Here is a 19529-nt window from a genome sequence, read left to right as displayed (position 1 = left end):
CAAAACCTAGCGTCCCCACTCTACCCAAAGTGTTTTGGGCTACAGTGTCCTGCTTTGGCCCAGCAGCATGGGGCTTCCTATGCCTGAGGACTGCACCCTAAGAGTGTCTCAGAAGATACAAACCGACCTCTTGCGTCTAAGGACACCAGTTTGACTTTGGAACTATGAGAGCCACCTGCAGATAGGTGGATGTGGTTGGCACAAACATCAGACGCCTCATGTAGGGCTTGCTGTTTAACGCCAAGCTGTAAGGGGAGCCTGGCCACAGCGTGTGCAAAGGTCTGCTACTTTCTCCTGCCCCCTGACCACATCAGCTCAGCCTCCAAAGACTCCCATTCATCATCCAACACATCAGATCTTGCACGTACCCCATATCCCACCCCCACCTCTCATTATCCTTTCTTTGACTCAGAATCTCGTGTAACCCAGGCTGGCTTCAGACTCCCTAGATAGCCCAGACTGGTCCTGAACCAGTGTCTCTCCTGCCCCAGTCTCTCAAGTTCTGGAATTCAGGCAAGAGCCACCTCACCCCACCGCTTTCTGTTTGTTTGTTTTTGTTTTGGGGAAAGGATCCCATAACACAGACCTTGCTGACCTCACACTTCTCAGTCTCCTGCCTCAGCTTCCTGGGAGCTGAGATGGCAGCCATGTGCTACGCCGACTACTCACTATCCCCTCCAAAGGTTTCTGTGGCTGTACATAGTGTTTAGACATCCTTCTGGGGGGTCATGGTTTGGCCTCCGTCAACCCCTGTGGCTTCTCTTCCACAAGCCTTTTGCCAACCTCACCCCCCTCCGGCTCGTCCCTAGAGTTTGCTCTGCCTGGACTCTCCAATGTCATTGATCTATCAAGGCTTTAAGTAGCCATCAGCACATCAGAAGGACTTCCTCCCTTCTCTCCCCTGGTTCCCAGCTTCCTGCTCATCCTGTAAGCGTATAACAGCCAATGTCGATAACTTTCCCTCTCTGAACTGAGGGCTCAGTGAGGCATTCACCACACTTATCCCAGCAGAAACAGAGCCTGGCATACAGCAGGCACTCAATAAATGTGCTAGTGCCTGCGAAGGGCTACCGGTGTTGCTCCTATCCTTGGCAAGATATATCTTCCTTTTTTAACCACAGTTCTCGCAGGAAATTTGGAGTTAAAACAGTGAGGATTCTTAAGGCTGCAAGCGACAGACAAGCACGCACCACAGTACAGGGTAATACAAGCGCTTGGGAGGTTGAGGCAAGATCACACGCTTAAGGCCAGTGTCTCACAGGGAGACCTTGTCTCGAAACATTAAGGATACATTTCCAAGCAGAACACGTGCCTAGAATCCCCCAGTTAGGGGCAGGGGGCGTGGCTTGGTGGTAGAGCCCTTGCTTAGAATCCACCAGTGAAGGGCTGGGGGCGTGGCTCAGTGGTAGGGCTCCTGTCTAGAATCTCACAGTGTGGATGGATACTGGGTTCAGTCCCTAACACTATATATATACAAAAGGGGAGGAAAAAAAATCAAGATTTTGTGTCTTTTTTTTTTTTTTTTACCACTGACAACAGAAAGCCTGACACAAGTTAGCTCATAGAAGCACAGGTTTTATTGCTTGTGTGTGGGGGAGAGGGCTTCAGGTAGATTTCGATCCAGCTGCTCTAAGGACGCACTCTAGATTCATTTCCCCAGCCCTGCCCCTTGCCTTTTTTCTGTGTTGCTGTCTTTCTCTCAACTGTAGGCTGGCTTCTTCTTCATTGCTACCCACTAGGCCCTTCCCCACTGCACAGAAGAGATAGAGCTACCCTGTACCCTTGGGCTGTGAGACTGAGCCCCTGTGACCAGCAGAGGAGCCTGCCTTCCTGGAGTCGGTACACTTTTCTCCTTACTGTCACTGGGTCCCACGCCCATCTCTGAGCCAAACTCGAATAGGCTCTGCCGAGTGGCTGAAGCCAACTGGAGTCCTCTCCTCTAGCAGGCAGAGGTAGGAAAGGTGCTGGGATTTTCTGTCAAATGACCACACCTCTTCTGCCGTTCACTTGTCCAAATCCTCAATGACATTGACTTCCACAGGCGGGGACTTTGGAAAAAGGCGTTTATTGGTGTGGTGGTCTCAACACTCCCCATGAATTGGAACACACGGCCCCCAGGGCTCCCCTCCCACCTCCCCTTGTAGCCCTCCCCCTCCCCACCCCATCCTGGACCCTGGGAATGGAAGACAATGTGGGATGGGGCCCACGCCCCCGTCTGAGGTACAGTCACTGCCCCTTGCCTCCCTGTCCCTCTCTGCCCTTGTGTTCACCGGGCTCTGAGTGGTGTGGTTTCGGGTGTGTGGTTACTGAATTTAGGGCTGGTGGCATGATGCCTCTGCCTGGGCTCAGGATGTCTGTGTGTCTCCTCTCTTCCCAACTCTGTGAGGCCTGATGTGTATCAAGGTGAGGTGTCCCCATACACAGAACCTGACAGTGGCCCACTCTGAAGGAACTGCTGTTAGTCACAGACTCTGGGGCAGGTGAAGCCAGGAGCTATTGCTGGTCAGTCGCTGGTGTGCGTGTGTGCATGCCGTGTGTGTGTGTGTGTGTGTGTGTGTGTGTGTACTTAAGAGTGCATGTGTGCATGCCGTGTGTGTGTGCATGAGCATGCATGTGTGCATGCCGTGTGTGTGTGTGTGTGTGTGTGTGTGTGTGTGTGTGTGTGTGTGTAGTCACATCAGCCTTTGGAGGTATTATGGGTTGAGAGGCCAGGGAGCAGGTTGCCAGGGAGCCCACACTTAGGGGTCAGCTGCTGGGGCCCAAGGGCAGCTGGAGGTACCACTGTGGCCAAGGAGACTCTGGGGGGGTGATGGGGGGGCAAAGCACTGAGACAGACAGGTGACAAGTGCCACTAGCCTATCAATTGAATGGAAGCACCGATTGGCCCGGGAAGGGGGCCAGAAAGTTCAGGGAGGGGAGGGAGGGGAGAGACAGGGCAAGGGAGGTTTCAGGCCACTGAGCCAGTGATGGAGCCTCTGGCTGCAGGCAACTGGTGATGGGGAAAGGGAGAAACAGCCTTCCAGGAGACCCCGCCTACTCACAAAGGCTGAGTGACACCTGACACCTATCCTACCTGCCCCTTCAATAGGAGGAGAGGGGTAGGTGTTCATGCATATATGGGAAGGTGGGAAACTGGCAAGCTTCCACCATGAAGCCCTCATACCTACCTCCAGCCAAAGGAAGAGAGGCAGCAGGGATGGGCAGGGGCCACAGGGGAGTCAGTGCCAGAGAGGGGGGTTTCCTGGTTCCCTCCCCCCCAGCGCACGCACTTACACACACACACACACACACACACACACACACACACACACACACACACACACACACGAGCCAGTTGACAGCCTGAGCTAAGAGAGGGGTGTGGGGTGGCTGGGGGTGGGTCACAACTGGAAACGTGAACGGGCGGCGAGAATGGCTGTAGAAAGATGCATAATTTTGCGTTATCCCTCACAGTGATGGGTTCTCTAAAAGACCTTCCTCTTCTTTCTTCCTCTGTGGCTAAGAGCTCTTCTGACCCCTGGAGAACCATGGCGCTTGCTCACCCCCTTTCTCTTGCTCCTGGCCTGAGGCCCCCTGCGGGGGGAGGTGCGCTGTACTGGATGACGTCTACATTCTCCACCACAACCAGCTCAGGGCAGAGAGGAGGGCCAGGGGTCCGGGGGGCCTCGGAGCTGAGTTCTCCAGGGATCCTGGGCCTGGGGAAAGAAAAAGGGTCACGGAGGTGTTGGGATGGGGAGGCCCTGCAGGTCTCTCCTAGGTGCCTTGGTCTCTGTGATCAGAACTCCCTGGTTCTTAGGCTCCCTGTGCTGCCCTTGTCTGTTTCCGGTCTCCATGTCTCCCGGATCACCCCCATTTCCTTTTTATGGTCAGTCTGGATCCTTGGGATTCGTTCCTCCCCCCTCCCTGTTAAAAATCCTGTCGGAATTTCTAGGACTTGCCTTCTTTGGCACACCAGAAACCTCAGGACTACTATGTTTGCCTGACTCTGCATTTTGTTACTTTGTTTCGAGATTCCTTTGTTTGCTTTGCCCGGGAGGGAATGTACTGATTTGCACATGCTAGGAAAATGTGCTTTCTCGGGCTCACACTCCCAGGCCCTCACAGGAAGTGAGGCAAGTACTAAGTACTAAGTTAAACAAGTACTAAGTACTAAGCAACATCCCAGACCTCTCTTTACTTTCTGTTTCGCAACAAGTTGGTTTCGCAACTAAGTTGATTAGGCTGGACTTGAACTTTAAATCCCCTTTCTTTAGCCTCATGCGTTTTTTGCAACGACACCCTACAACACAGGTCCCTGGTCATAGTCACCTTTGACCCAGCCTCTTTTTTTTGCTCACACCTTCTGTACCCAGCCAAGAATAGACCCCTGGGCTCTGCTCCCAAATAGCTTGGGATGTTGAAACTGGATTCCTGAAGAGGTCTCCTCCCGGCTCCGTGCTCGACTGTCCCTCGCACAGCAATAAAAGTGCATGCTAGCCGCGTGTCTCTTACTGTTTAACAGCCTCCAGTGGCCTTGGCCTCCAGTACAGTAAGTCCTGAGCCTCTGATCGTTGCTGAGAGGCTCTGTGCTAGGTCTCGAATAGCAGCCAAAGGCTGCCCTCCTTATCAGACTACCCTCCTTCCTGTGTCTTTGAACCCCTTTTCTCTCTACTGCTGATTTGCACAGGGCTCCCCCTTTTCCGATGACCTTGTCTCGAACTTTTTATCCCCAATTCTGTCTACATTTTCCCACGTATATCTATCAGCCCACTTGCTTACTGTTTTCTACTAGGCCATGGGCGTCACCTGACCTTGAACTCACTACGTCACTTCCTGCCTTCTCTTTCTGGGTGCTGAGATTACAGTTGTGCACCCCCAGGCTGGCTTTAAGTCGTGACGGGGGTCGTACCTAAAAATGTGGACAGTATCGGTTCCTTTACTCTGTGACACTGTTGGGAGTTTCCTAAATTCTGGTCAGAGGCTGTCCCTATATCTCCGCCTCCGGGCCCCACCCATGCTCCGCCCCCTCAGCCCTGCCCCACCCCCGCTGCCCGGCGCAGACGCACGCAGAAGCCGCATGGAGGCGCTGGACGTTCCGAGCCGGTTGGCTGCGCGACAGGTGTAGTTTCCGTAGTGCCTGGCGCTCACGTTGGCAAAGAGAAGCATAGAGCGGGTGCGCTCCGTCTGCACCTTGAGACCCTCCGCAGAGCCGCTGCTTAGCCTACGGGAAATCCGGATCAGGGTTGGCCTTGGCATCCCTTGGGGTGCAGTGCCCAATTCCTCCACAAACGCTCAGGCTCTCTTCCTCAAGAGACCTCGAGCTCTGCTACATACCCCCAGGGACCCCCGTCCTCACCACGGACTCCGTATCCACGCACCAGGGTCATTCGGAAACATCCCCAGTGTGCGTCCCTAATCCCCAGGGTCTCTTAAACTCGGCCCCGACAGTCTCTTTAAATCGGTCCTTCGGACATTTAGCATCGACCCTCGACCTCAGATCTTTGGTGGAGGCGAGCGATCCCAGCACTCATCATATCGGTGCCCGAAATACTCTTCCAGGAGCCCACAGATTCCCCCGGAACGTAGAAGCTGGACCCCAGTCTCTCAAGACCCAGGACTCCCCGACTTTGCACTGCTTGGCTTTGTGATCCTAGACCTAGGACCTCCCTCCCCTTCCTTTTCCCTCAGCCCCGTGCAGTCCTCACAGCCTGTCATCCTTGAACCACTGGAAGTCTGCGGGCGGCACAGCCATAGCTTCGCAGCGCAGGAGGGCAGCCCGGCCCAGGGCGGTGCGCGCGCTGGTCACATCCGTGATGGTCGGGGGATCTGGAAAGGGACAAAGGCCAGAGCACATTCTCGCTGCATGGGGACTTCGGGGTCCCATTTCAGCACCCTCCCACCTCAGATCTGAATTCCCACCTAGCTTTCACCGCCACGCCACCAAGACCCCTCCTCCCCAGGCACCCAAGGGTCAGCCCCTGTGCCCCCTGGATGCTCACAATTCACTGTGACCAGCACGCGGCGGCTGTCGGGCGCCGAGTTCACCCCGTTGTGAGTAACGCATTCATATTCCCCGGCCTGGCCTCGCTGGATGTCTGAGATTTCCAGGATCTCACCCTCTGAGGTGAAGCCGTCTGTGGGGGAGGTGGGGGTGGGAGGGCGGGGCCGGACACAAACACTTAACACGGGACAACACGGGCACAACACGGACACACATCAGCGGGGCGGGCACAGCAGGGCCTGGAGTGCCCGGGTCAGTAGGAACCGGGAGGGTCCTGTGGGGGCAGGATGGGGCTAAGGGTTGGGCTGGGGAGCTCAGAACCCAGTGGAAAGCGGCTAGGATTTGGGGTGCAGGAGACCTAGGGATCTGCATTCCCCATGTCATGCTCAGGGGACCCACTTATGAGTAGGGAGTGAAGCCGGGATCTTGGGGCTTGGCCTTCAAGGATCCAGGAAAGACAGACTCAGTGAGGGAGGGTCCAGAGTTGTCTTGGGGTTCAGGGAATTCGGACATGATCGAGTTTGGTAATTCAGATACCTGGGGTCGTTTTAACAGACCTGAGATCACAAAGGACCGTCTAGAACTTCTGGCGAATAGGATTTAGGGTTCAGAAGACACTAAGGGGGTGTGTGTGAAGGAACATGGGGGTAGACTAGGCTTCCTACTCTCAGTCCACCTAAGGGATGGGACCCAGTGATAGTCACTATGGGTCTGTAAAGAAGCAGCAAGATCCAGAGACTGGGGTATCTGGGGATGGAGATGAAATGGTGTCCTGGCCTGACACGTGTCAGCCAGCTTGGCGGCCCCTTTTGGGAAACTGGATCTCAGAACTCATTAAGCAGGCTGTGGGTAGAGAGAGGGGAGCCCCTGATTGCCTCTGGATCTGGGGCAGAGGCCCAAGAATGTGCATTTCTGGAAAATCTGGAGCTGCTGAGGCTGGGGTCTGGGGGCCGTTCAAACCACTAGGCTACCACACCCCTGCGGAGGTGAGGATGGAAATGAGTGTGATAGAGGGGGGAGGGGGCATGGGACGAAGCCTCACTTGCAGTCTGACTGTCAGGGGGAGGGAAGCCAGGGTGGAGAGTGTTGGGGAGCAAAGGGTACACAGCCTGTACATCGGGGGAGGCCACCAGATGAGGGTCAGGGTGGGGCGGACTCAAGCCTCCAGAAGGGAATCTGGGGCTTCGCCTAGGGAAATGGGAGACCTGAAGGGCCCAGATCACGGGCTTTGGGGGGGGGATTCTCACCTCGGAGCTGTCTCCAGGTGACAGTGGGCTCTGGCCTCCCTACAGCCAGGCAGAGAAGGTTCACGTTGCCCCCTTCATTCACTGCCACGGGCGAGGAGATGTTCACGATACGGGCAGGGACTGGAGACAGAGGGAGAGTTAGGGGTGGGGGCACATGCCCAGTCCCCCAGACCTAAGCTGCAGTTTTAGATCCAAGATCATGGCCTGGTCCTCCTCCCCTCAGACCAGTTCTCCTCCATTAGGCCCGGGGGTACAGGCTCAGGCCCCACTCAGACCTATGGGTGTAGACTCCACCCTACAGCCCTCCACCCTCAGACTCTACCCTATAGCCTCCACCCTCAGACTCTACCCTACAGCCCTCCACCCTCAGACTCCACCCTACAGCCCTCCACCCTCAGACTCCACCCTACAGCCCTCCACCCTCAGACTCCACCCTACAGCCCTCCACCCTCAGACTCTACCCTACAGTCCTCCACCCTCAGACTCTACCCTACAGCCCTCCACTCTCAGACTCTACCCTACAGCCCTCCACCCTCAGACTCTACCCTATAGCCTCCGCCCTCAGACTCTACCCTATAGCCTCCACCCTCAGACTTAGGCTCCAGCCATTTTCTCTCACACCCAGGACTCCAGATACAAATCCCATTTCCTCAGAACCAGGAGTCCGGACTTTAGCCACCCCCCCTCAGAACCAGGAGCAATACTCAGACTCAATCTTATTTCTTCAGCCATCCCCCCTTCACACCACGCCCGAGAGTCCAGACCACAAGTCTATTTCATCAGACGCAGGGCTCTAGACTTTAGGCCTCCTCCCTCACACCCAGCGTGCCCACCCTCCCTCCCCTTCCTCATATCTAGCCCCTCCCCCACAAGCGTCTCCTCGGGAAATGACTGCAAATAGGAAGAGATAACCAAGAGCAGGGCGTGTCCTCAGTGCCTAGAAAGAGTCCCCCACCCATGTTCTGGTCACATGGCTCAGCAAATTCATGGAGCATCTACCACCTCACTGAAGAACCCCCTCCTGCTCTGCTGAAATCCACAAGGGTGGGGTGGTTCATGCTCCTCTTCCTGGTATCCCAGAGTGACCAGCGTGGGCCAAGTGCACACAGTACAGGCTGTTCAGTGGTGCCTCCTAGCCTGCAGACCCATCTTCCTCTCCCCTCCCCCACTTGTCACTGTCACACAAGGCTCACCATGGACGATGAGGTAAACCTGAGTGGTGTAGGGCTGGTGGCGGGTCTGGAAGGAGCAGGTGTAGAGACCCTCATCACCGAGCCCCACCTGGGTGATGAGGATGGAAAATTCCTCCGGGGTGTTGATGAGCAGCCGCACCCGGGGGTCACTGGTCCAACGGTCATTGCCCGCGTACAGGATGTTGGAACGGTTCAGCCAGGCTACCCGAGTCACGTGCTCATCAATAAAGCAGCTGGGGAGGAAGGAGAGGATGAGGAGGGAAGGCAAGAGTTTCTTCACACACCTCCAGTACACCTGCAGAACCCTGAGAGGTAGGCCTTGCTGTGCCCACTGTACAGGAGGGTAAGCCAAGCCTCAGAAAGAGAAGCCTGGAAGCTAGGGGCTGCTGTGTGTTAGAGAGAGGGGGAGGGATGAGGGGAGAGACTCACTTAGAAGTGGAAAAGGAGTTGGGCAGAGACCCCAAGAGGGAAGAACGGAGACGAGTGGGCAGAAGATAGAGAGCAAATCGGAAAGGTGGGGCAGAGATCTAGACAGACAGACAGACAAGCAGAGAGACTTGGAAAGAAGAAGGTAATGACATAAGTTGAGAAACATAGATACATGTACAGATCGAGAAACAGATCCAGGGAGAGGGAGGGAGGAAAGGAAGGAGGGAGAGAAGAAGAAGAAGAAGAAGAAGAAGAAGAAGAGAGAGAGAGAGAGGGAGAGGGAGAGACAGAGAGACAGAGGGAGAGAGACAGAGGGAGGGAGAGAGTGAATATAAGGGACAATTGCCCCACTGGGGGAGAGATCCTAGCTGAGGAGACAGGGCCCCAGAGACTGATAACCCTCACTCTGCTAGCATCCCTGTGGTCTACAGGACTTTGCACCCTAATGGTCCCATCTCTTCACTTTTACAGGAACAGAAAGGCCTGTGGGTGGAGCTCGGCTGTGGGTGGAGCTCGGCTGTGGGTGGAGCTCGGCTGTGGGTGGAGCTTGGCTGTGGGTGGAGCTTGGCTCTGGGCAGACTCCGGACGCACGTGAGGTCACAGGGCTCCCATAGGCAGAGTGTGTTGGGGAAAGGGGAGAAGCCTTGTGAAGCCTCGTGCTACCTGAGCCCCTGAACTGAAAAGTACCTGAGGGTGGCGTTGTCACCTTCACACACTGTGTAGTTGTCCGCAGGTGAGCTGAACTCCAGGCTCTGGGACAGCAACCCTGCGGAAGGGAGGGCATTGCTCAGCCTTGGCCACTGGGGCGGGGCCAGCTGTAGCAAACACTCTACCCGTGGACACGCACACACACACGTGGCCCCGGCGACACAGGCATCTGCCTCCACTACCACACGAGTTTATTGTTTTCAGAAATCCTCACCCATCAGACATACTCAGGCTAGACCTGTACGCCTCGTCCCTTCCTCTAGGTCTCCTCCAGTTCATAAACAGAACGGAACTCTTGTGGAACGATGCACTTACGGAGATGACATCCACTCACAGCCATCCACACAGACAAGTGTACACAGACACATCCACACAGATACCCGTGCACCCGGACACAGGCGTGCACATGTCAAACGCAGTGACGCAGACATGCATCCGTGTCCAGGCAGGCAGCTCCATGAGTAGGAAGACCACGCCGCACACATGAAAAGCATGTGTTTGTTTTGTTTTTGTTTTTGTTTTGGACACATTAGTCTGCGCCATTACATATCATGGTGCACCGTCTTCTACAATGTCTACATGACATTGCCGTCTTGATGTGAAGGCAGCGCATGAGGTGTTTGCACGATCGGACTACTACCCCTTGTGGAAATGGTGCCCCCTCTCAGAGCACTGGAGGCGGCACAGGAGGGGTGATGTCAGTTTGTGAGGCGGTACATAGAAGCTTCCTCAGCAGGAGCCTTGTTAACTGCACTAGGAGGTATGGCGGGGTGACTCTTCTCTGAGAGTCTTGCTGCCTGCAAGTGGCCCACATCCCTGTGAGTCACTCTCTCCCGTGCTCCTGTGAGTCACTAACACCCACACTCTTGGGAGTAACTCCATTTGCACGCATTGGTCCACCAAGCTAGACTTGCGTCTTAGACTCCTTTCTCTGATGCTTGTGCTTTGTCTGGGTGGGTAGACATTTCCTTTCGTTGTTGCTGTGTGTGTGTGTGTGTGTGTGTGTGTGTGTGTGTGTGTGCGCGCGCGCGCGCAGGCCATGGATACATGTTGATTCAAGTCTCCTCAGGAAAAGCCACACAATGCATACATACAACACACATGTGCTGCAGGCAGACACAAGTACCGTGCATATACATACATATAAATGTTCAGGACTCACATACATACAAACATGCACACACAGAGGCACATATGTGCACATTCACACTGAGACTGGGAAGCATGTGCTTGCACACAAACGTATTTGAAACAAAAATACATGTATACACATGAGCAGGTGTACACACATGCACACAAGTGCATACAAACACACATTAACTCAGACATTCATGTGCAGATATACACAGAGAGAGTTATCCACAGATGGGCTTATATGCACACCTTAGGCACCCCGTGTAGTTGAACACAAACCTTTACACACACAGACACACACACACACACACACACACACACATGCCTGCCAGACACACGTGTCACGCCACTGTTCACAGTGCATGCTCAGCTCCACTTGGCATGATGCACACCAGCGAGGCCCAATCACACCACCACCACTCAAGGCTCTGTGGATCGGGGCCAGCAGGCTGGACCAGAGCCAGGGAGTGGGGGCTGGGTAGGTGGAGGCGGAGGAGACTGTGCTGAGAGACAGGTCTGGCTGGATGACCTTGGATGATTGGAGCGGGAGGCCCCTGAGTGGGCTGCCCTGCCCCCAGCCTGGGAAAAGAAGCTAATTAATCTAATGAATTAATTGCCCGTGGTGTCCCAATGACTCCCCGGGGGCCTCTCAATCAGCAGCCCCTCAGGATGGAGCTAGGACAGAATAAATGTAGCAGACTGGCTAGGCCTGGGGTCATTCGGGCCATAGCCATCGCTGCTCTGTGGGAAGTAAAGACCGTGTCACACACACACACACACACACACAGGTGACCATGGGTTGTGTACACACATACCCACCCCACCAGGGCCCAGAAAGAACACAAGTCAAGGCTAAGCCAGCTTCCCTGTCACAAGTGTGGCTACAGCCCACGTCACACAGACCCCCAGCCCTGACACACGTCTGGCAGCAGGTCAGCTGTAGGTCCGTTGTCTCCCAGGAGCAGACAGCCACAAGCAGACGCCAAAGGCCAAACAGCATTGGTGCAGGGTCACCCCACTTTCCCTTCATGGTTCCAGGGACAACAGCCCAGCTCCCCATACGCAGCTGCAAAGTCCACTCACCCAGAACTGCAGACACCCACTGTACACAGTTTGGAAGGCTCTGGGTCCCACTGCACCATCTGTCCAAGGGGACAGACAACCTCATTGTCACATCCCCCCCAACACACGGGGGCTGCGCTGTCTGAGAATCTGCTAAGTGAATCACTCTGTCACCTCTGATCAGCTTGTGCTTGGCTGAGCATGAGCACACGTACAGACACACACACACACACAAACACACACACACAAACACACACACAAACACACACACACAAACAGACACACACAAACACACACACAAACAGACACACAAACACACAGACACACACAAACACACACAAACACATAGACACACACAAACACACATACACAAACACACACACACACACACACAGAGGGGAAGTAGCTTGCCAAGCTCTTGTAGCTTCGTAGACAAGGCCCTCAGCCTCAGCCCACTGAGGGCTGGAGTCTCCTGGGCACACAGTTCTGACAATGCAGGACCCCCACAGATATAGCTGGAAGTCCCCTGTGGGTAGACTTCACTCCTCTACCCTAGTGTTCCCAACAGAAGACCGATGGGGGACCAGTGAGCTGTCCAAGGTGCCGACCTTTGGAGCTGACTTGTCCAGTCCCACTCGCACAGGGCAAGTGTGGGAGCGAGGGACCTGAGATAAAGAGTGGTGGCCTAAGTCACAGGAAAGAGCTCAGCCATGGTCCCCAGACAGAGGGAGCGGCAGGGGGCACCCCAGGCCATAGGAGTCTTCCCAGCGCTGCCACAGCCACTTCTGAAGCCTCCAGTGGCCCCTGGGACCAACTGTCAAGTCCCAATACATCAGTGTCACCCTCCCTCCTCCAGTCCCCTGTCTTGTACCCCAGATATGCCTCTCTCTGCTCCTCAAGCCACCGAACCCTCATATCCCCTTCTTCTCCAGTGGCTCAGGTGAACTCCAGCCTCTGTGCTCATGACACACAACCTTGAATCAAATAGTCTCATAGACAGTCCTAGGAGACGTGGTAAAATAAGCATGTCTCTCAGTGGGCCTTTCTCACCTTATCTGTGAACATGGGTACCTCACACCTTCATATAGGTATCAAGACAAAAGTAAAAGCCAAATCAAACAACAACAACAAGTTAAAAAACAAAACAAACAGAAGTAAAAACAAAAACCAAACAAACAACAAAAAAGCCCAGACTCTGGGATCTGCGCTGGGCAACCTTGGGGGAGACCTGTTCCTTCTCTGGGCTTCATTCAAAGAAGGTGGAGGTCAAGTCAGGAAGCCATTCATTTACACAGAACAACCATTTTGCTTGTTTTACTTGGAGACGGGACTTCTCTACATAGTCCTGGAACTCATGTAGACCAGGATAGCCTCAAACCTACAGAGATCCACCTGCCCCGCCTCCCCAGAACTAGGATTGAAGACCTGGGCTGCCATGCCTGGCCCCAGAGACAATCTTAGTTGCCCTGTCTAGGGTCTCCTTTAGGGCAGCAGCATTACACAGTGCAATGCCTAGCCCACAGCAAGCCTCAAAAGAAGCTTAATGTACTCATGTCTAAACCCTGCTAGGAACACTCCCAGACTCCACCAAGACTTCCCACAGAACTTGGGCACTCTCCATTATAACTAAATTCACACATGACACCTTGTCCCTCCTGCAGATTAGACATGTCTTAGGGTCAGAACCTCATTGTGACTCAGGCCTAGGTCCCTCGGGTCTCCCTTGGGAGTTGTCTTGGAACTAACTGTTGGCTGAATAGATATGAATGGATACCCGCGACTCTTCAACTCTTGAACTCCTTCTCATTCCTCAAGACCCCAACATAAACGCCCCACTTAGGAAGAGCTCTGTGACTGATCAGGGATGTTTCTGGATGATGCAATTAAAAATCAAGATTCAACTATTTGTACTTTATGTGTACATATGTGCTTCTGTGAGAATATGTGTGCGCCACGTGCATACAGAAGCATCCGGAGGGACCGGAATAGGGCGTTGGATCTCCTAGAAGTGGCGTTAGTGGCGGCTGAGAGTTGCCATATGGACACTGGAAGCCAAACCCAGGTCTTCTGCCAGAGCAGCGAATGCTCTTACCCACTGGCCCATTTCTTCACCCATGTGGGTTTTGTCACGATTTTTGTGATTTTCTTTTGTTTAGTTTTTTTGTCCGTGTGCCTTGCTTGGATCAGAAAGGGCTCTGCGGAGAGGAAGGAAAAGGTCCTAAAGACAAGTAACATATATTCCAGAGGAGCCTGGGTTAGAAAGCCCAGTGTCTACCCTGCCATGTCCTCTTGACTACACATCCCCATGGACTGAGCCTCAGTTTCCCCATCCGAGGGAAATGAAGAATTAGGATTCGACGCAAGTTTTTCTGTGCAGTGTTCTGAGATGAGACAAGCAAACGCCACACCCGGCTCTGCCCCCGGCGTGTCAAGTAGCCTGGTGTGCACAAAGGCGAGTTCTTTCTTAAGAGAACCACAGACTGCTTTCCTTGAACCGCTCTCAGTCCCCCTGACTGGGGCAGAGGAAGGACTGTCTAGTTGGCTGATACTTCTGAGGTCTGCCTCTCTGTTATTATGTGTTCCCTGCCCTAGGAGACAAGGTGGAGTCTCGGGAGTAAGGGTCACCCAAGTCCCCCCATCTCTCTGGGACTCAGTTTCTCCACCGGCAAATGAAAGTGAGGATTAGCCTCCGTGTTCTACTGGATATAGGGTAGACTAGAGAGCCACAGTGAATGTCAGGCTAGGTGGCTCATGCTTGTAATACCAGCACTTGGCAACCGAGGTAGGAAGATTACCCCAATTTTTAGGTCAGCGTAACTACAGAGTTCCAAGCTAGCCTGGGCTACAGAGTGAGTTCCAATGCCAGTTTGAACTGTATAGTGAGGCCAGGTCTCAAAAATACGGGCATGCATAAAGAAAGAGACGAAAGGAGAAAGAGAGCGGAAGGTCTGGGAGGCATCCTGTGAGGTCAGGGCCCTGCTCTGGTGAGATTTCCAGTCTAGACTAACAGAACAAATCAATAAATAGAGGCCACAGTCATAGGAGGAAGAGATTTCTGACACGCTCCGCGTTCGGAAATTAGAGATAAGGAAGACTCTTTGGGATTCTGGGGTGGGGACTGGGCCCACCTAGAATGATCCTACAGTCCTTGAAGCCATTGCTAGTGAGGAACCTGGGGTCTGGAGACTTTGTGGGAGTTCCTGTAGGTTGCCCAGGGAAGGGCTGCGGAAGGGGTAATATCCGATGCGACAGCCCACCTCTCTGCTCAGCTCCGCCCAGACCCCGCCTCTCTGCTCAGCTCCGCCCAGACCCCGCCTCTCTGCTCAGCTCCGCCCAGACCCCGCCTCTCTGCTCAGCTCCGCCCAGACCCCGCCTCTCTGCTCAGCTCCGCCCAGACCCCGCCTCTCTGCTCAGCTCCGCCCAGGCAATGCCTTACATCAAGTCATGCTTTTCTGCAGGCTTCCTTGGGACCTGTTCAAGACTGGCTTCTTCCTCAGGCCTTAACCCACTTCTCACCTTCCTAGGGGTGGCTTTCTGGGCGCCCGCCCCCTCTAAAATGGACAACACGTTCTCCAAGGCAACTTTCAGCCTCTTACCATTATGTGAGACTCTGTGGTTAACTATCCACTCATTTGCTAGATCCGCCCACCACCAGCCCCCCTCCCCCCCATCTGATTCTTTCCACTATAGACTTTGAGAAAGTGCTTGCCCGGGCTTGGTCCCTGCCCCCCCCCCCCCACACACATCATATTTCTTAGGAGCTTAGAACAGAAGTGTATGAAAATATTTACTAAGCCAATGAACTAATCACTAGGCATGAAAAAAAAAGCTTCGAATTTGAGACTAGCCTGGGCTACCTACAAAACAGGAAACGACCTAACTACCCACTGAGTTCCCGACCAGCTTGGGCTGTCAAGGCTGAGGACATGAGTTCGATACCCTGGACCCTTGTAGTGGAAGGAGAATTGACTCCCACCAGCTGTCCTATGACCGCCAACACACAAATAAGTAAATGCAATATAAAAACATAGTATCTTTAAAAAGGTAAACGGCAGATGGGGAGGATCAGAGCCTGGTACAGGGAATGGCCCATGGGGTGGCGTTGGGCTTTATCCCTGGCTGCGGTGTGCTCAGCCCCCCAACAACTCACTCACTCTGCTAAGTTTTTTTTTTTTTTTTGATGCACTTAGTTTTGAGACAAGGTCTCATATAGCCCAGGTTGGTTTAGCAGCAGAGGCTGACCTTGAACCTCTGCTCTTCCCGCCTCTGCATCCCAAGTGCCGAAAACACAGGTGTGCAAGCGTTCTACCAACTGAGCCACATCTCCAGCCAGCATAGTTTCATTTTGTGGGTGAATATGTAAATGTGTGGATGGCGTTGGCGTTAAAGATTTAGGCAGTGCAGGGGTTAATTGTAGGTCTAAAGTTACCCTGGCAGGGAGGATTTGCTAAGTGAAAATAAACCAGCAAGAGAAAGGGGCTGCCATTTCTACTTCAGAACGAAAACACTTGCAGGAACCAACCAGGTCTCCTTTGCCCTGCACTGAAAGTAATATGTGAAAGGAAGGAAACGCTGGGGAGTATGCTTCTCTGGTGCCTGGCTCCTGGTCCATTGGCTTCTCTCGGGTATGTGTTACAACTGGGCATGGTAGCTCATGTTCATAGTCCCAGGATCTAGGAAGAAGAGGCAGGAGGATTGCCTTCTGTCTGAGGCCGGCATGGTCGACAACTATAGCTATGTACAGAGACCTTAGCATGCGTATATATGCATGCATGTAATCACAGAATTTGGGAGGCCGAGACAAGAAGATCACCTTGAATTTCAAGGCCCGGCTTGGACTACATGGTGAGACTGACTAGAGAAAAAAAAATACGTGACTATATGTGGCTTTCTTTCCTCTCCGAAGTAACAGGGATACTAATGGGGCACCTACCCAACAGGTAGATCTATCTCAGTTCAACTCCCTGGGCCTCACCTTCTCTCACTCTCAGTTGTCAGACTGGGTACCCAACGCCAGAGACTTGATCAAGGTCGTACGGCTTTGCCAGAGGTCCCCCTCATCCCGGGGGCATGCACGTAGTAATGGTTTCTGAGAGTCAGATGGACAAACGGGACAGACAGTACATTAAGAAGAGGGCTGGGTGGCATTGGGGTTCAAGGACGTACAGTGTGGGGGAGGAAGAAGCAGATGCCAAAGTGGACGAGGGTACAGTATATAAGAGAGGGAGTGAGGAAAGAGGGAGGGACTCAAACATGGGGGTGATGCAGCTCAGTTAGAGAGGCAGATGCGGCACTGTGCTGAAACCAGCAGGGATGGAAAGACAGACCAGGGAGACAGGGAATGTCACCATCAAACAGCAGGGTCTGGTGACAGGGTCCCATATATAAGCCAGAAGCAGCCTCAAGTAACAGGAGAGAAAAGCACCCAGCCTGTGGTCACCAGGTCAGGCAGCGCTCAGCCTTGTGCTGTGGTAAGGGGTGGACGTTCTGGCCCATTCCACTCCTGGCAGAATCCATGCCCTCCCCCGGTGGATCTGTGTGTGGGCGTCCTGCGTGGACAGGGTTCATTATGTGACTCTCTAGTCTGCAGGTTTGGCTTGGCTGTGAAGCTTGTTTGTGTGTGGCTGTGGCTGACTTGATTGGAAGACCAGATTAGCTGCTTCCCTTGGGGCTGCTGGGGTCACAATGTTGGGGACTACTGTCCCTGATGGCATAGCATGACCCTGATTCTGTGATGCTTGATTGGACAAGGCCTGGAGGAAGTGATGTGGAAACACTAGATTAACACTTTCCTGGCTTCCTGGGTTCCACAGCGCAGCCTTCTGCCCCATCCCTCTTCCTCCTGGGCTTTCAGGGCCATTTCCTTGACTACACTCTCCTTGACAGGTCCTGCAGGGGAGGCACAGTCCAGAACAGGACCCATTCCTGCTGTTACAGAGGGTCTCCAGGCCCCCCCAACTGGCTGAGACTAGTAACCCTGTGACCCTGCATTAACCCTTCCTGTCCTGCCTTCTCCAGCCCAGCCCCCACTCCCTTCATCCGTCCAGATATCCGTTCAGTCAAAGACTTTAGATCAGAATTCTTAGCCCAGCATCTCAACTTTCTGGCTTTCCAGGACCATCTCTCAGTTAACTGCAAACACCCCGAATGCTGAGAGGAAAACACAGACAGGGAGTTGCAACCCCTTTCCTGATATTCCTGAGTCTGGGAATTTCGTTCTGTGGACATTCTGTCCTTACTGGTCGATAACCCATTCTCTCCTCTACCTTCACCTAAAGACGCAGAGCCCAGTCCCCAGGCAAGGATGGCGCAGAGAGCCCTCTCCAAAACGCAAAGGCAAGACCCTTCCACAACACGCATCATTCCAGGCCTGGTACCCCAACTCAGTTTGGAGATCCTGCCCAGGTGAGGACTGTCACCCCAATGTCTGAGCTTCTCCCTGACCTACAGCGGTACATTCTTGCCGCCCCAGACCGGCAGCAGGTGTCTGAGACCCCCTTTGCTAGTGATGGAGCAGCTGACCAGATAAGGACGCGCATCCCTGTGCCCCAGTGTGCATCCATGCACCCAAGGACCCCCTGCCCAGCCAAGGACTGCCGCCCAGGTCTCTGGCTCCAGACCTCCGCATCCCCCCGGGGGGAACTCCCCGTTTGCCCCCGCCCCGGTCCTGTACCCCTTCCCAGGATCTCGGGGTTCCCCGCCGAGCCCCCCGCCCCCGGCGCTGCGGTACCTCGGCTGATGACGGCCAGGCCGGCCAGGGCGGCGGCGGCGAGGAGCCGGAGCCGGGCCCCGGGCGCAGGGGGGGGCATCGCGGCGGCGCGGAGGGGGAGGGGAGGGGGCGGTCGGGGCGCGCGAGCCTGGGGGAGAGGGGGAGGGGGAGGGGAACCCCGCCTGCGGCTGCACCGGCCCGGGGGGCGGCGGGGGCGGGGGGAGGGGGCTGGGGGGGCGCGACGAGGTGGCCGGAGCTGCTGCAGACCCAGGGAGGGGGGGTGGCGCTGACGGGCAGGGAGAACGGCCAATCAGGGCAGGAGGGGAGCCGCGGAGGCGGGGCCGGGGGGGTTGCTCGTTGGAGGGAGAGGCCTTTGTTACTGTGGCCCTGCCCCTCCTCCGCCCTCCCCCAGGCGACCGGCGTCCTCCCGGTCTCCAGAATCCCGGCCTGAGATGCACTTCATCCAGATTCCTCCTGCTGAAGGAGTCCAACCCTCGTACAGACTCCGGCTCTGTGTCTCCTCCCTCAGACCCAAGGTGCACAGACCTCAGAGCTTCCTCTCTTAGTCATAGGAGTCTCTCAGACCCAGGTGCAAGAGCCCCAGCCTCCTCCGTCAGACCCTGGGAGTCCAGGACCCAGCCTCCTCCCTTCAAGTCTGACCTCAGCTTCTTCCCTCAGACCCAGAAATCCAACTCCCATACAAAACAAATCAATGTAATAATTTGCTTATTTTTTGTAAGAGCTAAATCAGCTAAGCTAAACAGAGGAGAAAATAATTGTTCTCTTTTCATGTTTGTGATGAGGAGGGGTCCCCACTCTTTGGGCTGAAGACAGCTGGCAGAAGTTGTAGAATTTACTGAATCCTTAAATTGAACCCAAAGTCTTGGGCTTGCTAGACAAAGCATGTACCCCATAGCCAGCCCCCCATCCCTTCAATGGGGAGATGCTAGGCAAATGGTTTACTACTGAAGCACGCCCCCACCCTCTCACTGGAGGATTCTAGGCAGATATTCTAACTCTGAGTCACACCCAAGGCTCTCGCGGTGGGGTTCGAGGCAGGGACTCTC

The 19529-nt window shown here is 54.5% G+C and overlaps 1 protein-coding gene across 1 annotated transcript; it reads right to left on the bottom strand.

Annotated features, from left to right (window-relative positions):
* Nucleotides 1–3571: 3571 nt before the first annotated feature.
* Nucleotides 3572–18562, bottom strand: IGLON5 (IgLON family member 5; the record flags this gene model as incomplete). The annotated part of the gene is made up of 8 exons (XM_080908319.1): nucleotides 3572–3695; nucleotides 5046–5200; nucleotides 5685–5805; nucleotides 5979–6113; nucleotides 7228–7347; nucleotides 8421–8653; nucleotides 9537–9615; nucleotides 18484–18562. The coding sequence occupies 8 exons, from the start codon at nucleotides 18560–18562 to the stop codon at nucleotides 3607–3609; spliced, it is 1011 nt and encodes a 336-aa protein (XP_080764445.1). The 3' UTR covers nucleotides 3572–3606.
* Between the last annotated feature and the right edge of the window lie 967 nt (nucleotides 18563–19529).

This window comes from Micromys minutus, assembly GCF_963924665.1.
Source record: "Micromys minutus genome assembly, chromosome: 32".
Lineage (NCBI taxonomy): Eukaryota > Metazoa > Chordata > Mammalia > Rodentia > Muridae > Micromys > Micromys minutus.
Note: the sequence above shows the minus strand (reverse complement) of the source record. Positions and strands in the feature narration are given on the sequence as shown.